This window comes from Neophocaena asiaeorientalis, unplaced genomic scaffold (assembly GCF_003031525.2).
Source record: "Neophocaena asiaeorientalis asiaeorientalis breed wild unplaced genomic scaffold, Neophocaena_asiaeorientalis_V1.1 scaffold46, whole genome shotgun sequence".
NCBI classification, from domain to species: domain Eukaryota; kingdom Metazoa; phylum Chordata; class Mammalia; order Artiodactyla; family Phocoenidae; genus Neophocaena; species Neophocaena asiaeorientalis.
Genome location: NW_020175393.1, coordinates 1,248,153 through 1,259,904, shown reverse-complemented (window position 1 = coordinate 1,259,904; position 11,752 = coordinate 1,248,153). Strand labels below are relative to the sequence as shown.

At 54.5% G+C, this 11,752-nt stretch overlaps 1 protein-coding gene across 1 annotated transcript in view; it reads left to right on the top strand.

The window, feature by feature from the left end:
* COL11A2 (collagen type XI alpha 2 chain) overlaps positions 1–11,752 on the top strand; it is a 27,367-nt gene that overhangs the window by 256 nt on the left and 15,359 nt on the right. Inside the window, 14 exon segments of the mRNA XM_024765958.1 lie at positions 2,418–2,567; positions 2,702–2,912; positions 3,389–3,551; positions 5,011–5,202; positions 6,009–6,086; positions 6,712–6,774; positions 7,456–7,635; positions 9,767–9,826; positions 9,927–9,968; positions 10,200–10,262; positions 10,547–10,621; positions 11,090–11,176; positions 11,438–11,494; positions 11,661–11,714. Coding sequence (XP_024621726.1) covers positions 2,418–2,567; positions 2,702–2,912; positions 3,389–3,551; positions 5,011–5,202; positions 6,009–6,086; positions 6,712–6,774; positions 7,456–7,635; positions 9,767–9,826; positions 9,927–9,968; positions 10,200–10,262; positions 10,547–10,621; positions 11,090–11,176; positions 11,438–11,494; positions 11,661–11,714 — 1,475 coding nt within the window.

The following is an 11,752-nucleotide window of genomic DNA, read 5'->3' as shown; positions in this document are numbered from 1 at the left end:
GGGAGCTTCTGGGTCCAAGAATGGGATTTGGGGGGGTCAGGGGTCCAGACTGGAGGGCAGGACACCTAGGATCCTTGGAGCCGGGGTGGGGATCTCTTTCCCTCCTTGAAGTGACTGGTGGAGGGCAGGTAAGGCTGAATGGCGGAGCATCCCCTGAGGGCGGTGAGTGGGGCTGGATGGTGGGGTCCTCCAGCAGGGCCACTGTGGTCCAGCTGGTGCTGGAGTCAGGGCTAGATGCCAGTGTTGATGAGTGAGAGGCGCATGTCTGTCTTCTGTCTTTCTGTCTGTATCTCTGGGGTGAGGGGGGGAGCATCCTTGGTCAGAGCAGAGCCTCGAAAGTAGAGAAAGAAGGGATACCTGGACTATTTGTCCCATCAGCTTCCCCGACAGGATCCCCTTCCCCCTCCCCGTGCCCTCGATGCTGCCACGCGGCTGGCTCTGGGGAGCATTGGGGCTGGCTGCCAACAGGACGGCCGCTGGACAGGCCAGGATCAGGTGTCTGAGGCAGGAGCCAACTCTTTGCATTCCTGCCCCGCCCCTCCCCCTCTGGCCAGCCGGGCTCCCCTGGGACCCTGGCATCCACAATCCCAATCTTTTCCTTCTTTTTCCCAGGATCCAGAAGTCCTGGTTCCTAGGAAAGGGGGTTTGATGTTGGAGGGGAGGAGGCTGGGAGTACCTGGGTACTAGGCAGGCTGGAGCAAGCCCCCTCCCCCCGTGGAAACACTGGAGGCTGATTTGCATATAACTTGACTATTCATTTCTTCTCTGCTTTGGAGACAAGATGGTCAGAAAAGCAGCATAAAGGATTAGATTAGATTACAGAAGGAAGAACTTTCAAGATAGGAGGAGCGTGCGGCTCAGGGACAGAAAATTGAAGTGTGGGATGTCTGTAGACTCTAGGAGTCTTTTTTAGGGAGAAAAGGGAACCTTTAACATGGAGGCAGGGGGATGCCTGAGATGACTGTCTCTTATTTGGGGGTTGAGTGGGTAGAGGTGGGACTCTAGCGGGAAATAGGTTAGTGTGGAATTCATCAGAGTTAAGAAAGGGGTGTTTTGGGGTCCAGAGGTAGAGTGGTGGGGGTGATGGGGCCACCAGTGGGGAGACTGGGGCAGATTGAGGCCAGAGACAGTGGGGCACGTATGTAGCCTGAAGCGGGAAGATGGGTGGGCAGACCTGTGGGTAGGTTGTCTATAGGATGGAACTGTGCTCTTCTGGGGTTTGGTGGAGGGCGGGGCCCTCTGAGGTCTCCTTGGCCTGGGGTCTCTGTGAGTCTCTGTGTCTCTGTCTCACTTACCCTTCGTCTCTCAAAGCGGCCCTTGTGTGTTGGTGTTTGCGGAGCTGCCACACGTGGGGGCCAGGCTAGGGCAGGGGGGTGGGAGGGGGCAAGGCCGTGGTTTCCCGGCTCCTGGACTCAAAGGGCCTTTTCTCTGCCTGCCCACCCCACCTCACCCGCCCCACCCAGCTCTGCTCTCCTGATCACTCTGGCCCCTGCCCTGCCCCACACTTCTATGAGGGTTTTGCTGGAACTTTCTTCGGGATTTTTCCAATGGAGCTGATGGAGTGAGAAGTATGTGTATTGGGGAGCAAGTGAGGAAGAGGCGACCTCTGTCTTCTCAGGAGTTTGAACCCTCAGAAGCCGAGTTCTAGGGGGATGCAGCCTCAGCCTCCCCACCCGCCCCTGCACCCCAGCCCATCTCCCAAGCCAGGGGCACCAGCTCCTGGGGTGGCCCTTTCTTGTATCTCCTTCCTCTGCGTGGTCAGAGGTGTCCCCACCTCCCCAAACACGGGAACCCCAGCAGCTTGCAGTCCCCTCCCCACAGAGCTGCCTCTTTGTTCCCTCCCTCGTGGCCCCCCTGCACCTCCTGTGCCCAGGATGATCGTTTGCCCAGATGTTGTTTATGCTGGAGACATGGGACTGAGGCCAGAGACCCAGAGACCAAGAGACACGGAAAGGGAGGAAGAGAGGGAGAAAGGAAAAGTTGGGTAGAGTGTGAGGGAAACGGAGGAAGACAGAAGAGCAGGGGAGAGAGAAAGACCCACAGATACAGAGAGAGAGAGAGTAAGCGTGACAGAGCTAGAGTAAAGGGAAGGCACAGTTGGGACGGAGAGGTTAAGAGAGAATAGAGAGAGATTCATAGGCTGAAAGACGGAGGTAGGGAGGGAGTGACAGAGACAGAGGCTGGGAGGCGGGGACAGTGGTGGGCACGGAGCTGAATACCGGCTCAGCGCTGCCCTTTTCCAGGTGACTTTCGTTTTCCATCCATTCAGGCCCCGTTCAGGAGCAAGTAAGGGAGAGGTGACTTTTATCTTCCAAGGAGTTTGAGCCCCAGGAAGCTGAGCTCTAGACCCCAAATGTCGCCTGTGTGGGCCCCCCTGAGAGTGTGTCCCTTCCCCTGACCCTCGTGGACTCTCCCAGGTGCAGCCCCTGTGGACGTGCTGTGGGCCCTGAGGTTCCCCTCCCTCCCTGACGGTGTCCGGAGGGCGAGAGGCATTTGTCCAGCTGATGTGGCTTACCGAGTGTCCCGACCCGCCCAGCTCAGTGCACCCACCCGCCAGCTCTTCCCAGGTATGGGTGACACGCTGGAGGAGGGAAAGTTGGCCGAGGTCACAGGGCAGGGTCTGGGATCAGACACGAGAAGGGAAGGGGTTAATGTCTCACTTTGCCTCTCACTCCACCTGTGTATGTCTCTCCGGTACCAGGAGGCTTTCCCAAAGACTTCTCTCTACTGACTGCTGTCCGGACCCGCCCTGGCCTCCAGGCTCCCCTCCTGACTGTCTATAGTGCCCAGGGCGTCCGACAACTGGGCCTGGAGCTCGGCCAACCTGTCCGCTTCCTGTACGAGGACCAGACTGGACGGCCTCAACCTCCTGCTCAGCCCGTCTTCCGAGGCCTCAGCCTAGCAGATGGCAAGTAAGTCAGTTTGCTCCTCTGGCCTGTCTGGCCTACCCTTTCAGGAGCTCCCCTCTGGCCCCTGCCCGCAGAGCCCCCATGCCCTAATCTAGGAAACCCTGCCGACCCTGTGGGCCACCACTCACTTACCCACTGCCCAAACTTCTGCCTGGTCACTTCTAGCCCAGAGTTTGGGCTTTAGAGTTTAAATCCTTGCAAGTAGGACTAGCTTGTGCCTTGGGCAAGTTCCTTGACTTTTTTGAGCCTCGGTTTCTATGTCTGAAAAATAGGGATAATAGAATTGTGAGAATCAAATGAGAACGTGATGGGATGGTGCCTGGTGTATTGTAAGCCCTCGGTACATGGTAGTTAACTGTGATTACTACTATTGTTATCATTGACTTGTCAACCCTTCCATCAAGGGCTGCTCAGCCCTCTTGACTTTCCCCCCTTCGGTCAGTTGCTTGAACCTCCCGCCTCCCTGTCCCTATGACCAGATGGCACCGTGTGGCTGTGGCTGTGAAGGGCCAGTCGGTCACCCTCATAATTGATTGCAAGAAGCGAGTCACCCGGCCCCTCCCCCGAAGTGCTCATCCAGTATTGGACACCCGAGGCGTGATCATCTTTGGTGCTCAGATCCTGGATGAAGAAGTCTTTGAGGTAACCAGAGCAGCCAGAGAGAGGAGTGACTTCTGGTCCTATGCCTTGTATCCACTCCCCTTCTGACCTCAGTACTCTGTCTTCCTATGTCCTACCCTTCACTTTTCCTTTCATAAATTTATATTTCCATTTCCTGTCTTCAGGGCTAATTTTTTTTTTCTGTAGGAGAATTAGGTGCCCACTTATGTGGCAGGATTGTCCACAGTCACTTGTTCTGTCGCTCGGTTTTCATTAGTCCACCCGTCCGTCCATCCCTTCAACCGATCCATCGGCAGATCTTTTCACATCTATTCACCGACGCATCCATTCACACACTCACCCACCCACTCAAGCATTCAGTCTTGGATTCTCCCACCTGCTCATTCTTCCCCTGCTCAGTCACTCCCTCCTGTAAACCACCCATCTATTCAGCTATCCTTCCGTCCATCCATCCTCTTTAACCCATCCATCCACCTATTCACTCATCCATCCACTCACCCACCCCATCTACCCATGCATAGGATACATGCACGCATCTAGCAACTCATTTACCCACCGCACTCTCCACCCTACCATTTCTTCACTTCCATCCATCTACCTACATACTGTTTGTATCTACCCTGCACCTCCCATTTATTTACCCACCAGTCCACCCACACATACATTCACCATCCATCAACTCTCCCATTCAGTCAAGTGCTCGAGCCCTCATTCACCCACCCACCCATCTATCCATCCAGCCATCCATCTGTCCATTCACCCACCCAGCCAGTCAACATTTTCTGAACACCTGCTGGCCCAACACTAAGGGGGAACACAGAAGAATAATATCAGATCTCTATCATCCCAAGGAACTACCAGTTCCACCGTGGAGATGAGACAGTATCCCCAAACTAGAATACAATGCAGGGTGTGCTTATCACCACATGTGGGCACAAATAAATGCCACTGGAAATCAGAACTGTCTTCCCCCCATTTCCAGAGATCCTGAGACTTCTCATCGTCGCTGTCATTGGAAGGTCAAAGCAACTAAGGTTGGGCCACTGCCTCCAGAAACCCTTGTGAACAGGCTCATGCATGGCCACATGGGCAGGGTGTAGGCCAAGAGTTGAACTTACAGTTGGAAGGCTTGAATTCTAGTCCTGATTCTACCACTTCGAGTGACCTTGGGCCAGTCATTGTCTCTTTGAACTTTTACGAATGGAATGTGCTTGGGAAACAGGCATAAAGATCCTTGTCCTACTGACTTCAATCCTTGTCCAACTGTCCAGTTGTTGTGAAGGTTCAATGGGATTATGAATGAGAAGGTCCTTTGAAAACTGAAAAGCACTGTGCATATGGGAGGGCCGGTAATGACCTTCTCCATTATATAGTCTTATCTCGGATTGGCCTCCGACCCCGTGTCCCAGACTCTACCCTGTGTCTCTTGGAAGCCCACTCTGCCTCCCTCCATTGGTGTCCCTTCCTCTTGTCTTTGTAGGGTGATGTTCAGGAGCTTGCCATCGTCCCGGGGGTGCAAGCTGCCTATGAATCCTGTGAACAGAAGGAGCTGGAGTGTGAGGGGGGTTGGAGGGAGAGACCTCAGAGACAACAGTCTCACAGAGCCCAGAGATCTCCGAAGCAGCAACCACCAAGACTTCATAGGTCACAAAACCAGGAACCCCAGCGACAGGTGAGGGAGCTGGGTGAACCCCAAACTGCAGCACATCCCAGGGAGGGAAGACACCCTCACATCTCCCCAGGGGAATTCCCCCAATGTCCCAGAGCTCCCCATCCTATTTTGGGCTCCTGTTCTCCCCTCCCTTGTGCCCCTCCCCAGCTGTACCCTCTATTCCCATCACACCCCCCCACCCCCAGTCCTCATTCATCAACCTTTTTATTTTCATTTAAAAATAAAAAGTCGTCATGAAGAATTCGTGGCTGGGAGCCGTGTCCCCTCCTTGTGTCTCCTCCTCTGCTAGTCTTCCTGGGACTGTGCCCTTGGGCTTTCCATCCCCCTTCCTCGAATTAAGAGATTGCGAGACCATGGAGGGTGGGGGTGAGAGCTGGGGACGGAGGATGGGAGAGCAGAGGAGGAGAGAGACAGAAACAGGGAGAAAGTTGAAATGGTAAGACCAGGAGGGGAAAAGGGGAAGGAGTAGGAGGTAGAGTAGGTCTGTGCAAGTGTGGATACGGGGGCCCTCTCTCTGGCCCCCTGCACGAGGAGGTGCAGGATAAGGGACTGGGGGGGTGGAAGGGACGGGAGGGTACGAATTGGGTGGAGTCTTGACAGTGACAGGGGTCAGTGGCCTGAAGACTGGAGGATCAATCTCTTAATCACGTCTGCTTCTGTCCCACGTGTGGGACCCACCCCCCTTTCCCACCACCCCTTCTCTCTCCTGACTCCCACCCCTCCTTTCATCCCCAACTCCCACGCCACCTCCTCACCTGCCTGCCCCCCCTTCCCACCTATTCCCACCGCCCCTTCCCTAACCCCAGTCCATTGAGTCTCTCTACTATGACTACGAGCCCCCCTATTACGGCGTGATGACTACGGTGACCACCCCTGATTATCAGGTAAACTTGAGGGACTTCTCCCGTTCCCCCCCCCGCCCAACCCCTTGCAAACATCTATGACACCTTCCTCCCCTCCCCACATGCGGGGACAGCCACCTTGTATTTAGACTGTGGGTGTTTCCTCACTGCCCCCTCCCGTGTCTCTCTGCTGCAGTGGCCTCCAAGCCCCAACCACAGGGCTCCCCCTCCCCCCAGGGGGCGTCGGACCCCTCCCCGAAAGCCTACCCCACCTGCCAAGAGATCAGCGGCTGGGCAGGCGTTCCCCTCTCGAAGTGGAGGTTCTGGCCCAGCTCGGGGCCAGCCTCCCCTCTCCCGGCGCCCAGCTCGGATGGCAGCTCCCCTCACTGCCCGGGCCCCCCCCAGGACCAGAGGCAGCGGTTACCGGCAGGTAGAGCCGGGGCATCCAGATCTCTGCCCCCAAACCTCTGTGACTTCGGAGATTCACTCTCCCCAAAGCTTCCCCCCCCTCCTAAGGGGCTGCAAGATCTGAGATTGCCCCCACCCCCCAGCACAGACAGACACTGCCCCCCGGGGGATGAACTGCTGCTTGGCCTCCCTTTCCGCTAACCTCTCTCCTTTCCTCCCGCCCTGTGCTCCTCTCCCCACACCTTCCCCCTGGGGTTAGGACCCCACCCCAGGTGAAGAGGAAGGAAACCTGGAGTCACACCCCTTGCCACCCACTGAGGAGGTAACTCCATCCCCCACCCTCGCCCTAGCTGGGTCGGTGGGCGTCTGTTACCCACTCTCCTTGCCCCATGTCATCTTGATGAACCAGCCCCTCCTCTGGCCGGAGGGCTCTTTGTCATCTCCATTCGTGTCCTTCTGTCTCCTGGTCACTCCGGACCTATCGGTCTGCTTTCCTCTTTCAGAACCTTCATTTTTCTCCAGTGTCCATGTCTCCTGCCATTATTCTTTGATTCTGGAGTAACTTCCTCTCCCTGTTGGTGTCAAATGGTTTTACTTTCTGTCATATTTCTGTTCCCAGGAGCCATTTTCTGTCCAATGCTGTCACTTTTCCTCTTCTGCCCCTCTTTCCATCCATTTCTTTGGTCATTCCTTGGATTCTTTCATCGATTATTATGTCCATGGACTGTCCACTCTGTGTCCAGCCCTCTGGCCACCCTTCTTGTTACCCATCATTTCTTCCAACCGGGCCCATTTTCTGGACCTCCCTCCACACTGGGGAGCTCTGATGGCCATCCCCCTTCTCTACAACGGCCCCCCTTGCTCTTCTTGGGAGGAAAACTCCAGTCCCTGTTACCCTTCAGAATCCTTTGGGCTGGAAGTTGTCACACCCTGGGGTCCAGGGAGAACCTCCTCTCGGCCCTAATGCCCCCATCTACCCCTCTCCCTCCCCATCCCCGGGAAGGAGCAGACAGATCTCCAGGTCCCCTCCACAGCTGACAGGTTCCTGACAGAGGAATATGGGGAGGGTGGCACAGACCCCACAGCAGGGCCCTACGATTACACCTATGGCTATGGGGACGATTTTCGCGAGGAGACGGAGCTTGGCCCTGCACTCTCTGCGGAGACAGCCCACTTGGGAGCCGTAAGTGAAAGGAGCTCCTCTTCCATCCTTGACTTCCAGTGGGAGCTACAAGAATCGCTTCCTGTTGTTTTTGATTGTTGTCTCTTGTCTGTGAGCTACTTCCCATTAGTGGTTTTCCATTTTCTGTTCACATAAGATGTATCTGTTGCTTGAAAACATTACTTCCTGCCTTCCCTTGCCAAAAGTCTTATTCTATGGATCCTTCTGTCCAGGGCAATTGGTTGTTGCTGTTGGGTTTTGTTTTTTCAATCCTATGGCCACTTTCTGTCTTTCTTGGTCATTTCCTGTCTCCATCAAGCTGGATTTTATAAAACTTTTGGTCAGTAAGCCCCTACCTTGTGTCCATTTTCACTCTGTCTCGATCATTTCTTCTTGGTCGAAACAATTTCTTGTCCATGTTGCTGCCAAATGATCTAACTTCCTCTATCACATTTTCTAACCTACAGGCCACTTCCTGTCTGTCCCCTCCTGTCTTCTCTCCTTCTCTACAATGGCTCCCCTCCTGTCTTCTCCAGTCGTGGCATCCGTTCTGGTGACTGTGTCAGATTGAACTGGAAGGGACTTATTCTTTGTGTTTTGGCTCTAGTTTTTCATGCTCTCTTATACTTTGATAATAAGCCGCTTCCTATGTGTCTCAGGTCATCCAAATCATAAAGTTTCCATGTGGGCCTAGATATTTATCACAGCCACTTCCTGTGTGTACTAGCCTTGATGTTTGTGTTTGCTGGAAGAATTGCCTTTCATTGTCATAATCCATTTCCCGGAGCTACTTTCTGTCTGTTTTGTGAGTTTCTTTTCTCTCTTGGTTGTGGTAGCCATGTTGTTATTGAAGGTCCACTTCCTGGATCCTCTTTCCTTGGCTGCTTCCTGTCTGTCCCACCACTTCCTGTTTATCTGGTTCATTTGCTAGCCGTCTTGGCCATGTTTAATTTTTCTTGGCCCTGGCATCATTCTTGCTTCCAAGTGTTTGTCCCTTTTTTCTGTCTCCCTTAATTGTGTCCCATGTTTTCAACCACTCCCTGTCAGTGGGGTATTTCCTGTCTACTCACTTCATCTTTTGCCTCTACCCCGCTGCCTCATCCCGCCCTCCCTGCTCTAATAATTCCACCCTTGGCCCTCTGCTGCCTTTCCCTTATGCTGCTTTCTGGAAATTTAGGGTTGATCTGGGATATGGGAGAGTTTGGAAATTGATCACTGTTGTTTGATCAGGATGGAGGTAGAAGGGGGCATTTTGAAGATCTTTGTTGGGAGAGTTGGGGGGTGGTGGTGAATATCCTCCATTCTCCTTGTCCTTATCTTGGTTCTGGCCCCAGAGTTGGGAGTGGGCATCTGAGTGGACGTGTGGAAGAGAGGCGACGGGTGGGCTTGAAGTATAAATGAGGGTCAGAGGACGGGTGTAGCATCCTTGCTGGGAGAGGAACTGGGAAGACTTGAGGGGCTTGGCTCGGGGCTTGAGCAACTGAGCCCAGGAGCTGTATTTTTCCAAAGTCCAGTTATGCAGTCTAAGCTTGAGATATCTGCTCTCCAGATCTACTTACAGTATGAATGCCTAATCTCCAGGGAGTTTTAAACTTGTGAACTCCTTGAAACTCTAAGTAAAATTCTGTGCGTAAGGGCATACACTTTTTCTTTTCTGGAGAAAGACTCCATAGATTACATCAGATCCTCATATGGATGCGTGATCTTCCCCTAAACCCAAGTAAAAATCTATCCACAATCTTAGAGATGTTCTTATTTGGTGAGATGGGGTAAAAGTGAGGAAGTCGATGGTTTCTTAAGGTTCTCAGGGAGTTTGGGGAATAAGGTGCAGTCCTCCAGAAGAGGGTTTGGGAAGGTTGGGGGTTTGGAATCCCAGGAAGTGTCTGGGGACCTTCCTGAGAGAGGTTCTCAGGGAGATGAGGAGACTGTGTTTGTTGAGGTGGAGCTGGGAATTGTGGGGAGGGGAGCCCTGAGGTCTACCTTGGTAGACCTGGGAGGTCTGTGAAGAGGGAGTCTTAGAGGAGGAGGGGGGGACTTGGGGATAGGGTCAGGAGGTCTCCAGAGGACCTGAGACTGCCACCGGGATGGGGGCAGTCCTGGTGTCTTGGATGCTTACGGGCCCCCCTGGGGGTTACATATGTGTCTCTCTCAGGCTGCCCGTGGTCCCCGGGGGCTGAAAGGAGAGAAGGGGGAGCCTGCGGTGCTGGAACCTGTAAGTCACCGTGGTCACCGAGCTGAGGGCAGTGGGATGAAGGGGAGGAGGTGGGGGTGCTAGCCCTATAGCCTCTGACTTTTAACCTTTGACTCCACAGGGTATGCTAGTGGAGGGGCCCCCTGGTCCAGAAGGCCCTGCGGTGAGTTCTAGCTGTGACCCACTAGCCTCCATTCTTTTCACAGAGATGCTTCCTATGTGCTCACCTGTGCCTTCCCCACATAGGCCCAGGCCTCCTTCTTAGAACTCAGAGCATCCTTCCAATCAAAGCTTCCCAGATCCTCAGATCTCTTCTGTAGAGACCACCCCTTAGCCACATACCCCTCTTCTATCTGAACGCCCACACCTTACCCCCTCTTCTTGTGTTCTTCAGGGATTTCCTGGTCCCCCTGGCATCCAAGGCAATCCAGGTCCAGTTGGAGACCCAGGCGAGAGGGTATGAGGACATCCTGTGGGGGTGGGGGGACGGCTGCAGGGGAGCCACTGGTACCCAGTAGGGGTACCATGCTCAGTAATTTCTCATTAGAAAAGAAGGTAGACTCCGGTTGGGGAGGGGAGTAGTGTGGTATCTCACAGTCATTTTTCTCCATGGGGTGTGGGGAGAGCTTGGGAGAGATTTAGGGAAGTCTATATTTATTCTGTTGAGGAGGGTTTCAAAATGATGCCAGGACCCTAACAACCCCCTGTGGCCGTATCCTTCTCATTCTTCCCCCACTTTAGGGCCCCCCTGGCCGAGCAGGGCTCCCTGGATCAGATGGGGCCCCTGGCCCTCCCGGCACATCCCTCATGCTCCCAGTGAGTTGTCTTCTGGTCTTTGGAACGAGCTGAGGGGGGAGGGAGGGAGAATTGTGTTGTGTCACCAAGAACCAGAGGAGCAGGAACGCCAAGGAGGAGCCTCTAAAGACCATCCACCCAAAGAGATTGATCTTAGGGGTGGAGGGTTTAGGGCCTCATTAGATGACCTGGAGCCAAACATGGAGCATCTAGAATTGGGCAGAAAATCCTAAATTTCAGGGGGTCTAGAACCAAAGGAGAGTCTTTGGGGAGGAAGAGGCTCAAGAGTGGAGGAGGAGGACAGGAGTTGAGTTTCTGAAAACCTCTAAGTGACTACCTGGAACCCATGGGAGACACTGGAGGGGGGCATGGGGGGAAGTGGGGTCCTGGAACCTGGGGGATGGGGCAGACATGCTGGATGATGCCTCTGGCTGGGAGGGTCATGTGGATTTCCTGGAAGACCCTAGACCTTCTCTCCTTGGCCCGCAGTTCCGGTTTGGCAGTGGTGGGGGTGACAAGGGCCCCGTGGTGGCGGCACAGGAGGCCCAGGCCCAGGCAATTCTGCAGCAGGCACGGGTGAGGAAGGCTGGGGGATCTTGGTGGGGGGAGGGGTGTGGTGGGAAGGGGAAGACTCTAGGAAGAGTTGGAAGGATAGGTTGGAGTGAATGTAGGGCAGGCGGAGATCTGGGTTGGTTTGGGGTTGAGAGGGAGGTTGGGGAAGATACAGGGCAGTGGAATGAAGATCAGGGGTACAAGGGTGACTTTGGGAAGTGACCTGGGGTCCGGAATTCTCCGGCTGCCTCTTGCTTAGCTCTTCCGTCTCCCCTGCTCCCCCAGCTGGCACTCCGAGGACCCCCTGGTCCCATGGGATACACGGGCCGCCCTGGACCCTTGGTGAGTGAGTGGGGTGCTGGGATAGGGGATTCTTTATTTGTGTGTGGGGGTATGGATAGTTCTGGAAAAGGGCCAAGTCGCAAGTTTTTTGCTTCTTTGGGGAAGGGCTCTGAGGCCACCGATGGGTGTGTCCTTCAGCACAGCCACCCTCTCTTCTCTCTCACAGGGACAACCTGGGAGTCCTGGACTGAAAGGAGAATCTGGAGACCTAGGCCCTCAGGTGACAGTCCCCACCCACCTGATCCCCAAACCAGTGCC